We start from the raw sequence: 22,625 nt of genomic DNA on the forward strand, positions 1-22,625 counted from the left end.
TGTGTGCAAGTATAGTTTTGCATCTGCACATGAATCTATGAATATTTAGATTTTCTAACCCACTTAAGGGCTGCATATGACAGATTCTGGAGTTATCTGTAAGCCATAAGGAAGGAAACTGATAGTGTGATCAAGTCAATGTAATACTTTTAAAAGTCGCATTTTAAGACCAACATACTTTTTATTATGAGGTCTGTTAATTTCTGTGCCATTTGTGCTCATCTTTACTTCCTGTACTCCCACCCCAATCTGGACCTCCAGAGTGAAAGCCAAATTATCTCTCAATCCTATTTATTGGATACTCAGATGCTGTATCTGTCATCTAGGGAGTAATGTTTGCTTGTCTTTCAGCCGACGCTGGCGTCGCTGGAACCGATTCAATCGCAGAAGATGTAGGGCCGCCGTGAAGTCTGTCACGTTTTACTGGCTGGTTATCGTCCTGGTGTTTCTGAACACCTTAACCATTTCCTCTGAGCACTACAATCAACCAGACTGGTTGACACAGATTCAAGGTACAAGCAGAGGCCATTCCTTTTTTGTTCGGAACTAGAGATTTCTGTGGCTGTCCAGCTGCCATTTGGTCTTATCTGATCGCTGCATGATGAAGTATCAGAACGTTTCTAGTGAGGACAAACTTGGTAGAACTATCCAGACACAGCACCTACCAGAGCGAGGGTGCCGTCTGTGCCGCGTCGTGAAGCACCTTGGAGCCGCTTAATGCTGAGCATCTAATTGTCCTGACCCTGAGCCAACCTAGGACCGAGGATTCTCGGAGCTGGAAGGGACCTCATCATCCCTTCTCCCTGTGCTCACTGGGGACACTTCATTTTCCCCTGTAGTACTTGTGGCAGATGGTTTGGTTCCCCTGCTTTGCATGCTCCAGCAGTGGAGTGTGGGACACTCATCCCCAGAGACAGCCCGTTCTGGGTCTGACAGTTTTGAGCCTTTGAAAAGTCCTTCCTTTCATCCAGTCAAACCTGTCTCCCTCCACCTCTCCAGCCTGCTTGGTGGTATTTTCAGCGGTTGGAAATGACATTGATAGGTGACTGCTTTTGATATCATCATGCCATAAACAAATTCAGACAGGTCTGTTTTGTGTGATTGAATGAAAAAATATGTATAACTGATGGTGTCAATGCAGAATCATAGGCTTTTAGGGCGGGAAGGTGTCAAGGATTAGGTGATGAGCTGCCCCTTCCCATTTTGTCATCAGTGACACTGAGACCTGGAGAAATCCAGTAACTTCTCTGGAGTTACACACCTAGCTCGTAGCAGAAGCAGGACCAAAGCCTGGTGGACAGACTGTCCACGCAAAGGCCACATTTCTGTCCTGGGTGAGGTAGTGAAGAGAGAGACAAGGTATTGGCATATTTCCTGTGGGGTCTGTTAGGGAGGAAGGTGTGAGGGTCAGGAACCGTCTGAGTGTCTTGCGGGAGACCCTGAAGATAGGTGCCCCTTTGTCTTTCCAGATATTGCCAACAAAGTCCTCTTGGCTCTGTTCACCTGCGAGATGCTGGTAAAAATGTACAGCTTGGGCCTCCAGGCATATTTTGTCTCTCTTTTCAACCGGTTCGATTGCTTCGTGGTGTGTGGTGGGATCACTGAGACGATCTTGGTGGAACTGGAAATCATGTCTCCCCTGGGGATCTCTGTGTTCCGGTGTGTGCGCCTCTTAAGAATCTTCAAAGTGACCAGGTAAGGAAATGTGGGTCCCACTGCAAATGTGTTATGAACAAGAGGCGGCGACCATCATGTCCCCGGGCAGGTGATGTTCTGCTCTGTCCCGCATGGGTGTTCTGAGCTCACACCCTCATCTTGACTTATAGGCACTGGACTTCCCTGAGCAACTTAGTGGCATCCTTGTTAAACTCCATGAAGTCCATCGCTTCGCTGTTGCTTCTGCTTTTTCTCTTCATTATCATCTTTTCCTTGCTTGGGATGCAGCTATTTGGCGGCAAGTTTAATTTTGATGAAACGCAAACCAAGCGGAGCACCTTTGACAATTTCCCTCAAGCACTTCTCACAGTGTTCCAGGTGAGTCCTCCCTCCATTCCCCGAAAAGCACTTTGTGAGCAGCAGCTAAAACTCCTCTGCCTTCTTGTCTGCTCACACTCAGGAAGACAAAAGGACTCCATTGTTTTCATATCTGCCCTAATGATAGCCTGGTAAATTTTGTGTCATTTAAGTTATTTGTTCTGCATCATCCTCCAGCTATCTATGTTATGTGATGTAATTTTTTAAAGACTTCTAGCTACATTATAAAATAATTGGGCCGGGCGCGGTGGCTCAAGCCTGTAATCCCAGCACTTTGGGAGGCCGAGACGGGCGGATCACGAGGTCAGGAGATCGAGACCATCCTGGCTAACACGGTGAAACCCCGTCTCTACTAAGAAAAAAATACAAAAAACTAGCCGGGCGAAAAAAAACTAGCCGGGCGATGTGGCGGGCGCCTGTAGTCCCAGCTACTCTGGAGGCTGAGGCAGGAGAATGGCGTGAACCCGGGAGGCGGAGCTTGCAGTGAGCTGAGATCCGGCCACTGCACTCCAGCCCGGGCGACAGGGCGAGACTCCGTCTCAAAAAAATAAAATAAAATAAAATAAAATAAAATAAAATAATTGAAAAAATGTTTTTCACACTCAAGCTCTTCTCAGAAAACTTTTTGATTGATTTTGTGAGGTTTCTTTGAAATAGACTCTAAAATTCTTTTTTCCTTTGCTACTTTTTGTTGGCAGGCCAGTTTATAATCTTAGTTATAATAGATTTACACAAGAAGCGAATTCTCATGCCTCTATTCTTTGGTGTGTAGTTGGAGGAATCAGAGTGGTAGGAACTGTGACAGCCATTGGCCCTTCTGTTCTCCTCCTGATACGCAATGAGGACACGCAGATTCTGAGGGTGCCTGTGCTGTGAGGCCTCTGCAGGCAGTGGCTGAGAAGGAAGCGGTGGTTGCAGAGAGGCACCGACGGCTCTGCCGCTCAGAGCAGCAGCACACGCTCCCCTCATTCTAAGCTGAGGTGCTCAAAACCCTCCTCCTTGGACAGGGTCTGATGGATACGTTTAAAAGACCCACCTGTCCTCATTGCTTTTCCTGTGTGATGAGAGCTGCAGAGCCCTGCCAGAGAGGAGAGGCAGCAGACAGCTGGGTCCTGTGGTGGCCCTTTCCATGCCCAGCTCTCTGCCGTGAATGAGTCACTTACCCATTTCTGAAGAAATCCAGAGACCAAAAGGAATAATCTGGACAATTCTTTCCCACCTGGTCATTTTGAGGCATATATAATCTACTGTAAGCCATAGTTTTGTTGTTTGAATTATGCTTAAATTTTGGCTGCTAATCAGCCATTCTTTTTTAAAAAAATTTTTCTTTCAGAGAAACTGGTGTCTTTTTTTTTTTTTTTTTTGGTAATGCATGCATATGGCACAAAATTCTAATGTTACAAATGAATAATAATTCTCCCAGCCAGCCACAAATTTCCTCTTCTAGGAAGCAACCACCATTAAACAGTTTCTTGTGAATGCTTAGATCTGCATTTTCTGATAGCTACAACTCAGTTAAGCTACCTATAGGTGACTTTCCACAGACAGGAGCTCACTCGACGTGCTGTTTTGCATCTTGCTTTTATCACTTCAAGTGTCCTCCAGAGCCTTCCTGCTTGGTCCGTAAAAGGCTGCCCCTCCTTTGAAATGCTGTATCCATGCAGTGGTACAGATGTGCCATTGTTCATGTGACCAGTCCCTTGCTGACAAGCATTTAGTTCTGTCCGGTCTTGGCCCACATAAACAGGGCTCTGGTAGGTGATCCTGAACACGCGTCAGAGGGCACATCTGTTGGCTGTAGATGTGTGGGACAAACTCCCAGAAATGGAATTGCTGCTTTAGAGGGTGTGTGCATTTTAAATGTTGAAACCCTTGCCCAAGTGCTCTCCTTCTGGTTGTATTAGCTCAGTCTCTTCACACTGCCCATTGCCTCACTGCCTCTCCCCTCAGTGGAGAGCATGCTTTGGGATGCCCGTCAGATAGGTGAAAATGGCGTTTCATTGTACTTTTAACAGATACTCCTCTTATCAGGAGTGAAGTTGAACATGTTTTCATATGACTCAGAGCCATCAATAGTGCCTTTTCTGTGAATTACTTTATCTTTTCAAATCATTTGCCCATTTTTGCTTGGTTGTGATCCATAACAGTTTAAATTTTAAAAATATATAGTCCAGATTGAAGATAAAGGAGCTCTGTCTGTCGTTGGAAGAGAGCATTTTTTTTTCATTACTGTTCTTGTTCATCTGATTCTATTTCATCATGGATTGAATTATCAAGTATGATCAGCAGAGAAGATTAAATGTCAGGTCATTGGTGATATCTACTCTTGAGGTAGTTTTGTAAATTTACATGAGACATTTAGAATTTCCTGCTTCTGTAATTTCATAGGTATAATTATCCATTTCCACAGTTGATGGACTATGTGGAATGCTATGCAGCCGTTAAAAGAATGAGGTGCACCTTCTGACACAGAGGGTCTCCAGAGTATGTTGTTGAATGAAAAAACAAGCCAGTTGCAGAAAACTTTGCATAGCATGAAACCCTTTATGTCTGAAAACTCAGAGAAGACACCTAGTGCTTGTATTCTTTGTTTGTAAACGTTTTTAAATCCGTAGTCGAAGGTTCCAGAGAGACACAGAAAGAGCATGCTTTCTGGAGAAGGGGCTAAAACTGGGCTGGGGTGTAATGAAAAAGCACGTAAGTCTTGGCTGGATGCGGTGGCTCACACCTGTAATCCCAGCACTTTGGGAGGCCAAGGTGGGCAGAACACTTGAGGTCAAGAGTTCGAGACCAGCCTGGCCAACATGGTATAACACTGTCTCTACGAAAAATATAAAAATTAGCCAAGTGTGGTGGTGGTCGCCTGTGATCCCAGCTACTTGAAAGGCTGCGGCAGGAAAGTCGCTTGAACCGGGGAGGCGGAGGTTGCAGTGAGCCGAGATCAAGTCACTGCACTCTAGCCTGGCGATAGAGCGAGACTCCATCTCAAAAACAAACAAACAAACAAAACATAAGTCTTAAGTATAAGGTTTTTTTTTTTTCACTCAAAGAATTAACTTGTCTATTTGTGTAGTTAAAAAACAATGTTTTAGAAATTCCATGGGATAACAGATGGATTTGTTCAGTGCAAACTGGACTGTGAAAGGCAGCTTAAACCAGATCTAGGCAGCCACCGAGGGGCTCTGGAGAGCGACTGTGATTTGTGAATCCACCTGCTGGCTGATACCAGTTTGCCTTCTCAGATCCTGACAGGCGAAGACTGGAATGCTGTGATGTACGATGGCATCATGGCTTACGGGGGCCCGTCCTCTTCAGGAATGATCGTCTGCATCTACTTCATCATCCTCTTCATTTGTGGTAACTGTATCCTTCAAGCTGACCAGGCTTTGTTGTTGCCGTCGTTATCTGGTTTTGTTTTTCTTCCTCTGGATTTCTCTGTGGTGATGGTGGTGGTAGTAGTTGTGGCAGGGAGATGAATGCCTTTACCTTATTAGCTCAATATCTGCTTTTCTTCCATGCTGCTGGGGGACAGTGTCCTGTAAGTAGAATTCCAGAGAGGCTTTGAGGGACACGTTCTGGCTAAGAGAAGCAAGCCCAGGGAAGGAGCGTAAGACAGCACACGTGCTGGTCCCAGAGGTCACTCAGTTTGGCATCATGTCTCCTGTACAGGTCCTGAGGGATGGCTGAGCACAACGCCAGGTGGTTCTTTATGTTATAATTATCGGGAGCTTAGGCGTCCATCTGTGACTTCCTAAGACCCTTCGTGACTGATGGGAGCCATCTTCGTGGACTGGGCTAATTTCACCTTGCTGATCTGTCCATCTTTGGGGATCAAGTGTCCATTGGCTAGCTGCTAAATCATGCTGCGTAACTTCTCTCTGCCTTACTTTACTCCTTTTCCCTGTCAAGAGGCACTCTCTAATTCTAGACCTGGAATTGGCCCTTGGATCTGTATTTACCTCATTCAGACCCTTCCTGATCCTGCAGCCTTTGGTTCTCAATGTTTTATCTCCCGGTCCTCCATGCCTAGCACCAGACCTGGTACACAGAGGCCTTTAATGAATGTTTGATGCGTGAACAACATACACACACGGTACTACACCTGGGTCTTCACCCTTCCATTGTAAAAGGTCCTAATCTGGATTCTTCTTCTAAGGGGGCCCAGATCTCTGTAGGTGTTTCCTCCTTTATCTTGTCTGGCTCACTGATAAATTTTCTTCAGTGTGGTAACCTCAGTGCAAACCTGCCCGCTTTTCTACAAGGACAATGCTTTGTGCTATAAGGTATTTTATGAAAACCCCAGCTCAACACATGTACATCCTTCTAGTCCCTTGACTCAACTCTAAGGCCCCCTCCACCAGAGCCACCCCTGCCCTGTCTCCCACCCAGAGAAGTTTCTTCTACCTCTGAGCTCCCCCTCAGATTTTATCCACGTCTCTTACTGCCTGTAGGTTCTTCTGTCTACTGGATTTATATTTATTTATTATTTTTTTAGAAGGAGTCTCACTCTATCACCCAGGCTGGAGTGCAGTGGTGTGATCTCAGCTCACCGCAACCTCTGCCTCCTGGGTTCAAGTGATTCTCCTGCCTCAGGCTCCTGAGTAGATGGGATTACATGTGTGCACCACCATGCCCAGCTAATTTTTGTTTTTTTTAATGGAGATGGGGTTTCTCCATGTTAACCAGGCCAGTCTGAAACTCCTGACCTCAGGTGATCCACCCACCTTGGCCTCCCAAAGTGCTGGGATTACAGAGCCACTGTGCCCAGCCTGTCTATTGGAATTTTGAGCGGGCATTCCTCCATCTCCCTAACTAGATGGATAAACTTCTTGAGTCAGGAATCTTTTTTGTATTCACATATCTCAGTAGAGTACAGGATCTTGCACATAGTTGGCCCTTGGTAAATGAATGGTCATTCTTTTCTTTTTCTGCTGTCCTCATGGTTGACTCTTTAGGCCACAGCAACTTCCTGGGCTTAAATCTGTGGAGAAATAGTCCCTGGTGGTTGTCTGTGGTTGCATGTTGTTTTCTTTATAGCATGTGTGACTATATCAGAGGTGCTTAGGGAGCTGCTTATGCTCTGTCTTCCCCAACTAGAGTAGCCATTCCGGTGTGTGGTGTTTCTTCCCGTGCCCTCAGCACCCACAACAGTGCCTGGCACATTGGAGGTGCTTGGTAGATCTTTTTGGATGAATTCCAGAGCATGCCACTCTTTAGGAGGGTCTGAGTAATACGTCTCAATGCAGATGATGGATTTTTCTCTGAGAAGTTGTTTGTTAACAAGCTTGTAAGATCTTACTGTGGCTCATCACTCTAGATTTGCTTGCCACTACCCAAAGGAGTTGAGTGTCATTGCAAGACTAGAGAGATGATTGTTTCTTCACTGAGATCGTGGAGGGAATACTCACTACAGCTGGTCTCATCACTAGCCCCTGTCTGAGTTAGCATTACCCCAGGCCTAGCAGAGAAGCGCTCATGTTCCCAGGGCATCTCCAGCCCAGGACAAATTGCTTCCTGAGGCTCACTGCAGCTCCAGTTAAAAAATAGGCCAGCACGTCAAAGGCTTTTTGAGTCTTAATGTAATTCACTTATGTTTCTCTTCTCTTTAAAGCCTTGAATAGATTAGTCAGGCGTGCTATTCCCTCACAGAGATCTCATCATCTGTTCCTTGTTAGGTTACGTTGGTTTACGTGTTCAGCAACCCATCCAAGGTAACAGACTGCACGGGACGTATGGGACAGTGCTGTGCTGCTCCTGTCTTGGGGTCTCTGGGCTCCTGCGGTTTTGCCTACAGATGGCCGGGCATCAGGCAGAGAGAAGCATTTGTCGCAGAAGGGGGCCTTCTCACTTACTGCCCTCTCATCCCTGTGCTTCTCAAAAACATGCTTCACTGCTAATGGGTAAGAAACAGGCATCTTCTGATTTAGGAGTCTTGTTCAGAATACTTGTTAAAAATAAAAACATTCAAGAAAGTCATGTATATAACAATTACAGTAAGAGTGAAAAAACATGATAATTTGTTTAGTCACCTAACCTTTTATTGTGTTTTTTAACTGGAACTGCAATGAGCCTCAGGAAGCAATTTGTCCTGGACTGGAGAGGGCAAAAATCAAGTTCAGGTACAGTGATCAAAGATCGAGCTGCAGTGAGACTATTCACAATAGTCCAGCACCAGGTGGCAGTAAGTCAGGCTTGTTATAGTCAGTCAGTGTTTGTGGAATGAAGGAATGAATGAGTTATCTGTAGACTCTGAAGGTTATTTCAAAGGAGAAATTCTCATACTATCTTGTGCAAGGGGATCATCATTTGAATAACTTGCAACCTTTGAAGTGGTCTATTTTGGAAAGCACTCCCCTGAAGATATATGTTGTAGTTGTAGTATGTGTTAAAAAAAAAAAAAAACCAAACTACTTTTTAATTATACCATGTTTATATTATAGATCGTTGTATATAATGTATAACATATCTATAGATACGTAGATGTTTGGACACACACACACACAGAGAAATGTTGAAATTGGTGGGTTTGGCCGGGCACGGTGGCTCACGCCTGTAATCCCAGCACTTTGGGAGGCTGAGACGGGCAGATCACAAGGTCAGGAGATCGAGACCATCCTGGCTTACATGGTGAAACCCCGTCTCTACTAAAAAATACAAAAAAACTAGCCGGGCGCAGTGGCGGGCGCCTGTAGTCCCAGCTACTCAGGAGGCTGAGGCAGGAGAATGGCATAAACCCGGGAGGCAGAGCTTGCAGTGAGCTGAGATCCGGCCACTGCACTCCAGCCTGGGCGACAGAGCGAGACTCTGTCTCAAAAAAAAAAAAAAAAGAAAAAGAAATTAGTGGGTTTTCATGGATTTTAGTGAATCTTAATTTTACTTCTATAGACTGGCCTTTTACAGGTTTTTATGTTTATTTTTGTTGTTGTTTCGTTTTGTTTGAAAAGCAGGGCTCTGGTAGTCTAGTTTTGCTGTGTGAGTATAACACTTGGGACAGTCACTTGCTACCAGCCTCCCGGGATGCAGAGGGGTGTAGCGTTGCCATTGTTGGCCACATGTAGTTGCATTTAGTAGTGTGTTGTGCCCTTAAAAAGTTCAAACTAGATATTCTACTGAATGTCTTCTTGGCCATCGCTGTAGACAATTTGGCTGATGCCGAAAGTTTGAACACTGCTCAGAAAGAAGAAGCAGAAGAAAAGGAGAGGAAAAAGATTGCCAGGTAACCCCGTTTTCCCCTGACATGTTTGTCTAGGGGCTGCGTGGGGAGCCCTCCCACAAGTGCAGCCTGCCAGGCTCACCCCCGCATCATGGCAGCTGCAGCCCCCCAGGTTCCTGCTTTGTGGATCATGGTTGACCATGCACTGCAGACCAAAACGGATAGAATCTTGGGCAGAAGCCAGGCTCTTGGCTCTCATCCCTTGGAGCTGAGAGTGGGAGTCACATGTCCCCATGCTTAAAGAATCACTGCAGTTAATTTTGGCGTCATAAAATAAACGATGCATTCAATGCTGATTAGCTCTCAGATGAGAATTTTAATAAGATGATCTGTGTAATGAATCCATCGCATTGAGATTACCAGGAAGCTCTGAGTTTGGATTGTGCTAGGCTCTTGTGGTTAGTGTTGTTTCTAATTAAATTCTGTCCTTCATTGGAGCATTGTTGATTCAGAATCCTGATTAGCATTATTATACAGAGTAACATGGTTATTTGGTTTCTTGTGTTCTTTTCTCTTCTCTTTAGAAAAGAGAGCCTAGAAAATAAAAAGAACAACAAACCAGAAGTCAACCAGATAGCCAACAGTGACAACAAGGTATATGTTCTAAGATACTTCTCCCCTTTTTGTTTCAAAGCGATTCTGTTGGTATCTCCATACATGTACCATTTACACTGTGGAAGTGTCTTGTGTATCATTCTTGTAATATTTTGGTGTGAAGAATATAGCACACCATATAGACCCTGGCTTCCCAGCGGGGTTCTGGTTGAATTTAGGCAATTAGCTGTGTTCACTGATATTTCACCAGAAAACCAATATGATAAAGATTTGACTAGTTTGACCACTTTTGTTTTCTTTATTGGAATTGTGCAATCAGGCCTGACCCGTGGTCAGGATCACATTAGCAGCTTCATTTTTAATAGAGGTATGTTTCCTGAGGTAATCCCAGGGGTCAGGTGGCTTCAGGGCTACACTGTCAAACTTAATCCCATTTATGACAGCCCTAGTTGTGTTGTTCTTTCTTTGTTCATCGAGTTGATAAATGCTTACCGAGTGGCTATCGTGTGTCAGACACTTGGGATTCAGGAATGAAGAAGACAGGTCCCTGCCTTTATGGGGCTCACAGTCTGGCAGGAAGACAGGAGTGTGAGATGCGTTATCACATGGTATGAGTGACCGCTGGCACAGGGCAAGGACAGAGCCCTGGATGATGCTGGATAACTACGACTGGATCAGGGCTTAACCAGCCTTCTCCTCACCTGCCCTTAGGACTTCTGTCTGAAGCAGAATCACCATCTGGGGACACCCATCTGTCCCTGCACACCCACATACAGACGCAACTTTGGGGAGGAATCCATGCCTATGCTGGACCGCCAGGGTGACTTCTCCTCTCTGAAGTGCATTTTAGTTAGTCTCCTCTCCTCCTAAGATGTCTCTGTCATCCTAGGTTACAATCGATGACTATAGAGAAGAGGATGAAGACAAGGACCCCTACCCACCTTGCGATGTGCCAGGTATGGTGGCAGAGGCCGGAGACGCTGGCTTTGCTGTGTGGCTTTGCTACTGCTCTGTGACCTGCTGAGTCTGCGGCCAGCCAGCCCAGCAGCATGTACATGAGCTGCTGAGGCCACCAAGGCTGTGGAACCAGTTAGCTCCCCTTTTTCCCATGGTCACAGGCAGCATGTGTCACCCAAATTCCAGGTGATGGGGAGGGAAAGTGCAGGTGGGTCATGGCAGTCCCAACTTCTGCTGGGAGACTGGTCCAGGAGACCCACCGGTGTTAACGCTCACCTGACACTTTTACATTTGACTGGCACCTTTACTGGTTGATATGGGTGGGACTGTGGAGTTGAGAGCCTAGTTGCTGATTGAGACTAAAAGTCCCACACAGTTTCTCAGACCAGGGTGAACCAGGAGGTTACTGGGGAAACAGCCAGATGCTGGGAGGTTGGCAGTGAGAATCCCAGCACCGCCACCTTTCATCTGTGGTCAGATCTTATCCTAGTGGGAATCTCATCATTCCCACAAACTAAACACGCTCACCAGATGGGGACACTTCTCAGCAACCCTCACCCCTGCAACACATACTCAGTCCATATTCTGAAGGAGCAGGAGGGTTTTGATTCATGTAAGCACGTAGATGTTGTTAAAGTTTAAGCCAAATTTGCATGTGAAATTAAGAATAATTCAAACCCATATGTAGTCTTTGTTTCATGCCTATAAAAAAAGTATTTCATTTAAAGTAGGGGAAGAGGAAGAGGAAGAGGAGGAGGATGAACCTGAGGTTCCTGCCGGACCCCGTCCTCGAAGGATCTCGGAGTTGAACATGAAGGAAAAAATTGCCCCCATCCCTGAAGGGAGCGCTTTCTTCATTCTTAGCAAGACCAACCCGTAAATACTCCCCTTCTAGTCTCTCATGGCTGCCTCTTGCCAGTGACCCTACAGGTTGCTTGAGGGTGGCTCAGGTGGGGGTGAGGGGAAGTGGTTCACAGCCCTTTCTGAACCTGAGTGTCCCTGGTGCCCTCACCCAAGTCCCCTCCAACCCCTCTCTCCTCCACTGTTGCTCTTGCTCTCAGCTCGTCTCTTCCTAGCTGCCTCCTTCCCGCAAGGGTGTGACCAGGTCCTGGGAGGAGCTGCATTCTAGATTCTCCTCCCTGCCTTCACCCCTGCGTGGGGACAGCAACGGGGAAAGCCTTGTCCACCCCAGCATATTCCAATTGGAGCCCACTGCTCTGGTGTTCCATGCTTCGGCCAGCCGTAGAAATGTTTTCTAACGAGTGGATCTTCTGTTAGGATGCCTTGTGGGATGAGAATTTTTGTGAGCAAGGTCTGCATAGCATCCTCATCCTCACAGATCCCCCACTTCATTGATCAGTTTTCCCAGTTGAGTTTTATCATCATAAAGTCATATTGCACAGTGATATTTTATAGGTTGTAAGTATTCAGTTCAGCTCTATGATAGCCTACTTAAAATAGCATTTCTCATGTTAAAATGATAAGGTGCTCACAAGGAACAGGGCAATGACTCACAAGTACTATAAGAGGAAGACGTTTATTTACTAGCTAGTGTCTAGGTTTTAAATCATCTGGGACTGAGTGGAATGCTAGGGGAGATAAATGGCTCCTGGAAAGGTTTCTAGAATTGCAGAAGTAGTTCTTGGCTGTCAGAGAACAACTCTGTATCATTCATTGGCCCTAGGGAGACACAGGTGGGAAGCAAGGCCTGCTGGCATCCTCAGAGATGTGAAGATATGATGGTAGCTTTTACAGCTCACCACTGTTTGGGTGTCCTTTAAAAAAGAAAGGTTATTAAACTGATATTGCTGACACCTACAGCCCCGTGTGTGTGTACACACACACACACACACACATATATATATATATATGTTGAAGGAATGGACTTATTTTCACCCAAAGCCGCAAAGCACTCCTGCCCTCACTAGCTTCGAAGTTCTTCCTCAGACTCAGCTGCTAACCACCTTCAGGTCCTCTGGGGGATACGCCCAGCATTAAATAGGCCCAAAAGGCAGGACTTAAAGTGAGGGGTCACCTTCACATAAGGTTGACTCCAGTTTTGAAAGTGGAAAAATATTTTCGAAGGAAAACCTATCTGTAGGCTTATAAGCCTCTTATAGACTACAGATAGGTTTGTATACATACACACATACATATACTTTAGAATTTAAACATATACATACATATATACATACACATACATATACTTTACAATTTAAACATGTTTTATGTACACACGAATATGTATATACATACACATATATGTATATATACATACATATGTGTGTGTATATATGTGTTTAAATTCTAAAGTCAAATATTGAGGGTAAGGATAGCCAGTTGCTAACAGGTGCAGGGCACATTGGGGATGGCAGCGAGGTTCTGATGGCCCAGAGAGCCATCGTTTGAGCCCAGGTGTTGGGCATGAGCTGCCCTCCTTTGCTTCATGAGACTGCAGGACTTGGTGAGAACTCTCATGCTGGGCCATGAGATCCGTGCACGTTAGCAAATGATGCTGCAAACTTCACCTTCTGAGGACTGCCTGTGGGTCCACTCCAAAATTTAAAAAAAAATGATAACATATATTAGAAAATCTGCAGACAGCCAGAGATGTCCTGAAGCCTCAGTTACGGCAGGCCCCTATAAATAGTATGAACTTGCACCTGCAGGACAAGCCCGGGATTCATCTCATTCTGTGTGAACTGTCGAGGGTAGGCCTGGCCTCCGTTTTTTCTGTCAGTCAGAAAAGATAAACAGATGAGCTTCTTGTCATAATGGAAAAACTTCAGTCACATAGACCTGGATCAATTCTGCCCCTGGCCTTACTAGTGTCACTTAAGAATTCTCTTATTAGGCCTCAGTTTCCCCATCTTGAGAAAGACAACAAGCCCCACTTCCAAGGACTCAGTGTGGCGCCCCCAGCACAGAGTTGACACACCACACATGGTGCACAGGGGCTGCTTTTGGTGGGCTTCGTGGGGCTGACAGACTGGTTGCTCAGGTGTGCCGGAGAGAGGGCACAGCAGACAACTGCCCTCTGCCTGGCATCTTGCTGCAGTGGCCCCGCACTCTTAAGGACCTGGTGTGTTCCACCCTCTCTGGGACTGTTTCCAAGCAACTGCTTTTCCCTGCAGGATCCGCGTGGGCTGCCACAAGCTCATCAACCACCACATCTTCACCAACCTCATCCTCGTCTTCATCATGCTGAGCAGCGCCGCTCTGGCCGCAGAGGACCCCATCCGCAGCCACTCCTTCCGGAACACGGTAAGTCCCCAGGGTGGGGCTCGCTCTGGGATAGCCCTGGCCTCTCTCAGGCAGAGGCCACTGTAGAGATGGGAGCTGTGGAGGCCCCTCAAGGTGACAGCTAGAGTAGGTCTTTCCTTTAGCTGGGGACATTGGCTGTTTCCAGTTCGTAAGTGCCAGAGAGCTTGTGTTATAGCTGGATACATCTGAATGGAATCATTAATTTAGAACCTCATCTTAAATACTCTGCAGGAATGGTCAGTGAATTCAGGGAGCCTGCTTCTCCTCCTCTTTCCTCCCTGCTGCCAATATTTAGGCCCTCCTTTCCCTCCCTGCTCAGGTTTATACTCACCGGTTTTGAGATTCATGCTTCATGGACGCACACAGCAGGGAGGAAGCAGAATTCAAACCAGGCATGCCACATGCCCAGGCTAAGGTTGGGGGCAAGATTCCTATGTCGTGTAGACTTAACTACACGAAGCTGCTAGGCTCCACAACTGAGGAGAAATACAAGTTAGGGAGATGATAGGATGTCGAGTTGAGGTGTTCAGTGGAGAAGAACATTAGGCCAGGTGCACTGGCTCACACCTGTAATTCCAGTGCTTTGGGAGATAGAGGGGAAGGATCACTGAAGGACAGGAGTTCAAGACTAGCCTGGGCAACGTAGTGAGACCTCATCTGTACAGAAAATTAAGAAATTAGCTGAGTGTGGTGGCACACACCTGCCGTCCCAGCTACTCAGGAGGCTGAGGGAGGAGGATCGCTTGGGCCCAGGAGGTCAAAGCTGCAGCAAGCCATGTTTGTACCACTGCACTCCAGTCTCAGTGATACAGTGAGACCTTGTCTCAAAGAAAAAGAAAAGAATATATAATGGGTGTTAAAAAAGTTTCTTCTCTGGGAAGATTTATTGTAAAATATGTGGTTATGTTATGTATTTCATAAGTATCTCCAAAGGAAGTGCTAACCTTGGCCCCAGAGAGCCAGTATTAAGTTTGAGTGACTTCATGAGGCAGAGTGCACCAGGCAGAGCCACTCGGACCCTTACATGTTAACTTGGCTGTTTACAATGTTACTTTTCATTGGTAGAATTAGGAATATGCAAAGAGTTATTAATTGGCTGGATGTGGTGGCTCATACCTATAATCCCAGCATTTTGAGAGGCCAGGGCAGTAGAATCACTTGAGCCCAGGAGTTCAAGATTAGTCTAGGCAACATAGTGAGACCCCATCTATATAAAAATTTAAAACTTAGCCACACGTGGTGGCGCATGCCTGTCCCAGCTACTTGGGAGGCTGAGGTGGGAGGATTGCCTGAGCACGGAAGGCTGAGCCTGAAGTCAGCTGTGTTCACACCACTGTATTCCACCCTGGGCGACAGAGCAAGACCCTGTCTCTAAAAAAACACAAACAAAAAGAACTCTAGATTTTGGCGTGGCAGAAGTGGCTATCCAGTTAGCTCTCTGTATCCATGGGTTTGGCATCCATGGATTCAACCAACCACAGATAGAAAATGTTTGGGGGTGGCCAGGCGTGGTGGCTCACGCCTGTAATCCCAGCACTTTGGGAGGCCGAAGTGGGTGGATCGCTTGAGGTCACGAGTTTGAGACCAGTCTGGCCAACGTGGTGGAACCCCATCTCTACTAAAAATACCAAAATTAGCCAGGTGTGGTGGTGCACGGCTGTAGTCCCAGCTACTTGGGAGGCTGAGAATCGCTTAACACGGGAGACAGAGGTTGCAGCAGTGAGCTGAGATCACACCACTGCACTCCAGCCTGGGCAACAGAGTAAGTGAGACTCTGTCTCAAAAAGGAAAAAGACCAAAAAATTGGGGGAAAAATGTACTGAATTTGTGCAGATTTTTTTCTTGTCATTTCCTAAACAATTTACATGGCATTTACATGACCTTGGGTATCTTGAGAAATCTAGAGATGATCTAAGGTCTACAGGAGGATGTGCATAGATCATATGCAAACACGACACCATTTTTATATCGGAGACTTGAGATTTTGGAGTCTGAGAGGGTCCTGGAACCAATCCCTTATGGATACCAACTGTACTAAGAAAACAAGTCAAGGGACCAGGAGCAGTGGATCACACCTGTAATCACAGTACTTTGGGGGGCTGAGACGGGCAATCACTTGAGGTCAGGAGTTCAAGACCAGCCTGGCCAACATGGCGAAACCCCATTTCCACTGAAAATGCAAAAATTAGCTGGGCGTGGTGGTGTGCACCTGTAATCCCAGCTATGCATGGGGCCGAGGCAGGAGAATCACTTGAACCTGGGAGGCGGAGGTTGCAGTAAGCTGAGATCATGCCATTGCATTCCAGCCTCAGTGACAAGAGCAAAACTCTGTCTCAAAAAAGCATACAAACAAAAATACAAGCAAGTCGAGGGTTTTCTGTTAGTTGTCAGTTTTGTAACTTAGAGATGGTGCCCGCCGACTGTGTCTATGTTGAAAGGAAACTTGCACCTAAATTGGCTCTTGCCGCGGCAGCCCCACCTTAGCTGTGCAGCTTAGTTGGCACTGAGGACCATTCAAAGGTAAGACAGCTAGAAGCAGCAGCCTGTTGACTCTCAGGCCTAGATATTATCGTGCAGTTTCAGATTATTACCAAGAAACCCAACCAGCAGAGGGAGGCTGGCGAGTGTGCAAGGCCATCAGGTGTCCCTGGCTTGCTGGTGGGTGCCTTTTTCTGAGCATCAGATTGTTAGAGATTTTAGGATTAAGACACACCGGCACATCTGTGCCCCCAGGACTCTGTTGGGGCAACCAAGCCTCATGCTGTTGCTTCCCATTTCTGGAGCCTGGCAAGCCCAGCCTATCAGATTTATGAAACACGCACTCTGATATGAAGAGAAAAAGTGCTTTCCCTGTGGTGCATGTTAGTGTCAATAGAAAGAGGAAGGCACTGGGCCTGTCTTGATTTGTCCCCACAGATTAGGGTTTTTGTTAGAGATGATTTTGTTGCTGTAGATGCCCCAATAGAAGAAAGACCTCTGTGTCATTTCATCCCGTCATAAAAAAAAAAGGACACAAGGGCGGTGTTTGGGAAAAAAACAACATTAGGTGACAAACTAGGCCAGGAGCTAGTCTAAAATACTCATTGCCAAGGGATTAATTTACATGGGGGCTTCATGTCTTATTTTTAATTATAATTGCTTCTCCATAAGTTTATTTCCCTGCTGCCTTACCCAAAAATGTTACTGTTCTGCTTAAATAGATGTACATTTGTGTATGTGTATTGGCTTTTAGATTCTGCAGTGTTTGTATGTTTTTTTAACCTTACCCGAATTCTTCTTTTAAAAAAGAGGGAGAGAATGCAAGCCGAGTGAGGGAAAAAAACCAGCTTAAATCTCAACTTCAGCCCGGGCACCAGGCTGGCCTCGTAGACTCGTAGGCTGCAGTGTCTTTCTGAGCTACTTGATGCTTTCCACGTTAATATTCTCACTGTGACCTAGGAAGGAGTAAGGAGAAGGTGGCTGAGGTCTGGTAGTGCATGGGAAGATGCCTTCCATTGCCTGGCCAAGAAACTCTGTTACACAGGAGTTCATAAGTCCAAAACCAGAAATAGTTTGGAAAATGAATACCCTCTGAAGAGAGAGACTGGGCTTGAAGCAGAGGTCCTCACCTTATTGTGACACAGCCCCGAGGTGACTCCTCTACCTACAACACCTCACCCCTGTGGCTCTCCACTGGCATACCCCAGGCCTACTCCTTGCTCAGCAGTGCCTGTGACTGGCTGTGTGGCCTATGCGTGTGTCCACTCCCTGCTCCCAGCAGCCACATCTGTTAAAGGATTACGCCTGGGTGGTCTCCACAGTCCCTTTCAGCTCTGCTCTCTTCAGTTCTTTCAAAGCCATAGATCATAGTTGTCATGAAGATCAGTGGCCAAGACCAACTCGCTTTTGCAGATAAGGGTGCTGTGGTCAGAAGCTCCCTGTGAGCAGCTTTCTTGGTGGTCAGACTTCTTGCTGCTGGTCCACTTGCTTCCACGGCTCCAAAGAGAAGCAGGGACCCCAGAAAGGGCTAGCAGGACTCTGTCGATGGGATAATAGATGGTATTGTCACCAATGGGGATAGAGTTGCCTGGACTGAAAATTCAAAGACCAAGTCAGTCTGTTATTTGAGTGGGCCCAGCAAGGTTTTAAAAAAACCCTCAGTTTAGAGAGAGCAGTGTTAGATGCAGAACAATGGGCAGGAGGAAGGCAGTCTGTAAAACCATCCCTTGCAGACTTAGCCAGCCCCGCGCATGGGCGGGGAAGGGTGCTGACGCCCTGATTACACAGGCTGGAATGCAAGGGAGCATGTGGAGACCACTGGGTCTGACGGATGCCACTGCCGTCTTCATTTATGCTTCTCCACCGATCTGATGCTCAGATGAAGGGCAACATACTTCATTCAGCCAGAAACGCGGTTAAAAATCCAAAATGTGTATAAGCCTCTGATTTATCTGGTGCCACAAGTCATTTGTAGATGTAGTGCTCTCTGATGAGAAAAGCTTGTTAACAAAGCACTCTTAGAAATGAGCCTCTCTGCCTGTCCAAGACACAAGACCGGGAAGCAAGTCAGGGTGAGTGGTTAAAGGAGGTCAGGATTCTCAAGGGCTCTTTGGGAATGATGTAATTGACCAAAGTGGACATTTACCAGCAGCTCTGCACTTACCTTCAGAATGGCGGGGTTTTCCTGGGAGGATGGGTCTCTGACTGCATGGGGGGTTTCTGCCCGTAAGCGTGCAGCTGTCAGAGTTTGTCTGAATGCCTTTTCTCACTCCCACATGTTGTGCCTTGCAGATACTGGGTTACTTTGACTATGCCTTCACAGCCATCTTTACTGTTGAGATCCTGTTGAAGGTAATGGATTTTCCTTGATCTTCACATACTCCACAGCAGCTGGAGCAATAATAGTTGCACTTCTTTGTTTGCCTTCCAGATGCTAGGTTACGCAGACTATGTCTTCACTGGTACTTTTGCATTTGAGATCATTTTAAAGGTAACAGGTTACCCAGCAGTGTGTTTAAGGGCTGCTCCTGTGTGTGACACACAGGAAAGAAGAGTGGAGTGCTTTTGATTTTGTATGGGTTTTTTGGTCTTTCGTGGTTGAGCTAAGTTTTTTTTACCAAAGGATTTTTTTTTTTCCTGTGACCATTACAACTTGTTTTTGCTCTTTCTTTTTAATTTTTGAATGCATGTAGGAGCTACTCTGGCTTCATGATAGTGGTTGACAATTATATTTTGCTCCTTTAAAAAAATACCCTCTGGAATTTGTCAACTGATAACAGATATATCACTGTGTGTGAACTTTTTTCCACCCTTTCTGACATCAAAGTCAGAGGAAAAGCATTTATCCTATGAAGAGGATGTTTCTCTTTTTGTTTCTCTAACTGCATTGTGTTTTGGGGGGCCTAAAATAGTAACACGCTATTTTCTTGCAATAGGATTTGCAAGATGACTTGGGTCTATTTGTGTTAAGGTATTTTCTGTCTGTTTTAATGGATGGGCTTACATTTACACAAAAGGAGCGCCCTTTGGCCAGGGTGACCTAAATGTACTGCCCATGCATGAGCTAATAGCTGCCATTGCTGCATGTGGTTTGCATACTGACTGTGAAGTCTGCCCCATGGGGAGCCCATTCCTTATGTGCTTAGAGTGCTGGAGACCACAGCAAAGCTCCAAGAACCTATCCACAACTGGCCAAGAACCACAGGGCGTGGGTCATTGTAGTTCTGGGAGAACGTGGCCCATCAGAACTGTCAGGGTAACCATCTCCTAGCAGGGAGACAAGCTGGGAAATGAAGACTTTCAACCATGGTTTTCTTTAAGCCATTGGGGGATTTTTTGTGTGTGCAACTCAGGCAAAATGTATTTTGCATTGGACTACTGTGGAACTTGGGCTCTTTACAAAATCTTATATAAAATGAAACCTCAATGTCAGGGAATGAGGTGGTTAGTTTTTTGAGGTTGGTTTTTTAAATTTTTTTATTTTTTGGTTCATGAAACAGCATAAAGTCAACCAACATCTGTTTACACCTTTCTTTAAAATCTTCTAAAAATTTGAGTTCATTTTCCTGCCTTTAAGCCGATGAATTTGGTTGACAGTTCTCCTAAGTCAGAGGTGTGCAGTGGGACAGTGACCAGCTCTTGTTGATGAGGCCTCTGTGGGAGGACCTGTGGATGCAGAATGCACAGTGGTGGGGGTCAGAGGGGCGCCAGCAGAACACTCACCAGCTCGGCTTCTGCCTCAGCTTCTTGGTTTTAGAATTTGACGTCATTTCAAAGTGAATGGGGATATGTTCTACTTAGTTTGTTAGCCTGGTCAATTGAGGTTTTATTTTACTCTCCGCATTTTTAAGTTGTTAAATGAATATAGTTACTCATGGGCTTTGGGGAAAATTAAACACAGGATTATTTAAAAGAAAAAAATGATTGTTACTTTTTAATTTCTGTAGAATTACTTCACTGACTTAAATCTTCTGAGTCGTTCTTCATTTTGAAGGTATTTTAGAGAATGGAAAATAAGCTAAAACAAGAAGGATTCAGAAAATGGAGACTCATCCAGAAGTGTCTAGTATCTGAGGCTGTGGTTCCTGGTGGCCTTGGGGAGATTTGGAAGGCTGTTTGGTTATTTGCTTAAGCTCTATGAAATTGCCATTTTTGTAGGTCAAAAAGGGTTGAACACTGGCGATTTCATAAGGTTCAATGTAATATTTCCCACCTCTACCTCTCTTATACCGTACTTATCTGAGCCTTCTCTAACCTTTTTTGTTTTAAAATAAATAGTGAGCGGTATATATGTTGCTATTTCTTACTTTGGGGAACTAAACTCTTTTTTCCATCACCAATAGAAATCTCACTGGAGCACCCATAATATGTGCTCCAGGTACATATGGCAGGTGAGCACAGAGTCGTGAGACTGACTCAGGTGAGATGCCACCTGGCTTCCTAGCCATGCCTGACACATGTCATCAGACTTGGAGGAATTGCTTAAGATGGATGTGTCATTAAAGACCATTAGGAACACTTATAAGGGGCCTATGTGGAAAAGTGATGTAGGTTCATAGAGCCTGGGAGCCCTGAATTGAAGCCCCCACTGGGAAGGCTTAATCGAAACAAGGTAGGCTCTACCAGGGCCTCAGAGGGGCCAGAACCAGCGCTTTGTGGGAAAGTGGGCTGTCTGGGCAGCACTTACCTTTTGACGAATGTAGTCGTGTGGAGCCTCTCTTAGACAGGCTCTTGGGACATGCCAACAGTGTGTTCATATTTGAAACCTGTGATGGCTGTAATAAAGCCTAAATTGGTTTCTTCTTTTAAAATGTATCCAAAATAAGCTGCCCCCTTTTGATTTTTGTTTGAACAAATCATCCGGTGGCTCAGCCCCATTGGTTTACATTTCGGACTTCTTAATGCACACTTGTTAACGAAGTCATACTTTATTCCAGATTTTGTAAAGAGCCCAGGTTTCTTTTCCCCTGGAGACAAAAAGTGGTAAATCACCCATGATTTGCTTCTAGATGACAACTTTTGGAGCTTTCCTCCACAAAGGGGCCTTCTGCAGGAACTACTTCAATTTGCTGGATATGCTGGTGGTTGGGGTGTCTCTGGTGTCATTTGGGATTCAGTAAGTATTCTGGGGTGTGTGCCCAGAACTGTTGGGCTGAATGGTTTGTGTAAGGGATTTTAACATAATTGATAAAGGCTAGGCATCATTTTCATGATTATATTTAGTTATATAGGTTTATTTAATTTGCTCGCATTCCAGAAAACATTGAGACAATTCATGTTTTCTTTTGGGGTTTTGTGTGTGTGTGTGTGTGTGTGTGCCTGCTGCTAGGTTGAGCTTATTACTCTCTGTGAAATTTGCTTTCAACTGAGGTAAAAGAAGTCTTGACTGGGAGGGAAGGAATCTAGGTTCTAGTCCTGGTCCCTCCAAAGGCTGATTCCAGGGCCTTGGAGGTGTCTTCTCTCAGGAATCCTGTGCCCCTTTTATATAGCAGGGGCTGGGGCCAGGTGGCCTCTCAGTTTTTCCAGCTTGGATATTGAAAACTTCCTTTGATTTTCAGGATATAGAACCTGCTAGGACTTTTTCTTTGGCCTCTAAAATTTTTCAGCTAGGAGGGAGCCAAGGCTGAAAGTCAGGGCCACAGGTCTTTTCCATGGCATTTAGCGATTTCTGGTGGGAACAGCCATTGCTGAGTACTGCTCGCCATCCCCAGGGGTGTGGGGCAGAGGCTCCAGTGGAGCATCAGGTGTGGCCTTGCTTTCTTGCTGACCTGTGAGCACTTCTGTTCAGGTGCTGAGCATAGAATATCCCCATGTGAGCACACATGCACACACATGCCCTCTAAGCTAAAGAGAAGTGGAAAGGACCTACCCTCCTAGGAAGACCAAGAATCTCTGCCTAGAACAGCCCTCTGTGGTCCTCCTCGCCTCCCACTGAGGAAGCCCTGTGATCATAGCTTGGAAGGCCATTTGCATTAACATCTTTGCAGCTCCTATTAACTCCCAGGCTGTTCATGTCCTCTCCAGCTGCAGTCTTGCCCACTTCCTCCTGAGCATGTGCTCTGGCCACACACGGCCATCTGGGGTGCAGCAGAAAGCTGCATTCTCTTGTATTGCATCCTTGTAC

At 45.9% G+C, this 22,625-nt stretch overlaps 1 protein-coding gene across 4 annotated transcripts in view; it reads left to right on the forward strand.

The window, feature by feature from the left end:
* The window catches only part of CACNA1D (calcium voltage-gated channel subunit alpha1 D), a 331,280-nt gene that overhangs the window by 238,195 nt on the left and 70,460 nt on the right, over window positions 1-22,625 (forward strand). For all 4 annotated transcript variants that reach the window (XM_033210135.1, XM_033210136.1, XM_033210137.1 and 1 more), the window contains 11 exons: window positions 352-512; window positions 1,470-1,695; window positions 1,827-2,034; window positions 5,277-5,397; window positions 9,136-9,250; window positions 9,772-9,841; window positions 10,692-10,758; window positions 11,488-11,635; window positions 13,894-14,023; window positions 18,794-18,853; window positions 21,511-21,617. In XM_033210135.1, coding sequence (XP_033066026.1) covers window positions 352-512; window positions 1,470-1,695; window positions 1,827-2,034; window positions 5,277-5,397; window positions 9,136-9,250; window positions 9,772-9,841; window positions 10,692-10,758; window positions 11,488-11,635; window positions 13,894-14,023; window positions 18,794-18,853; window positions 21,511-21,617 — 1,413 coding nt within the window. The remainder of the gene's footprint in view (window positions 1-351; window positions 513-1,469; window positions 1,696-1,826; window positions 2,035-5,276; window positions 5,398-9,135; window positions 9,251-9,771; window positions 9,842-10,691; window positions 10,759-11,487; window positions 11,636-13,893; window positions 14,024-18,793; window positions 18,854-21,510; window positions 21,618-22,625) is intronic.

Source organism: Trachypithecus francoisi, unplaced genomic scaffold (assembly GCF_009764315.1).
Source record: "Trachypithecus francoisi isolate TF-2019V2 unplaced genomic scaffold, Tfra_2.0 Lachesis_group0, whole genome shotgun sequence".
NCBI classification, from domain to species: Eukaryota; Metazoa; Chordata; class Mammalia; order Primates; family Cercopithecidae; genus Trachypithecus; species Trachypithecus francoisi.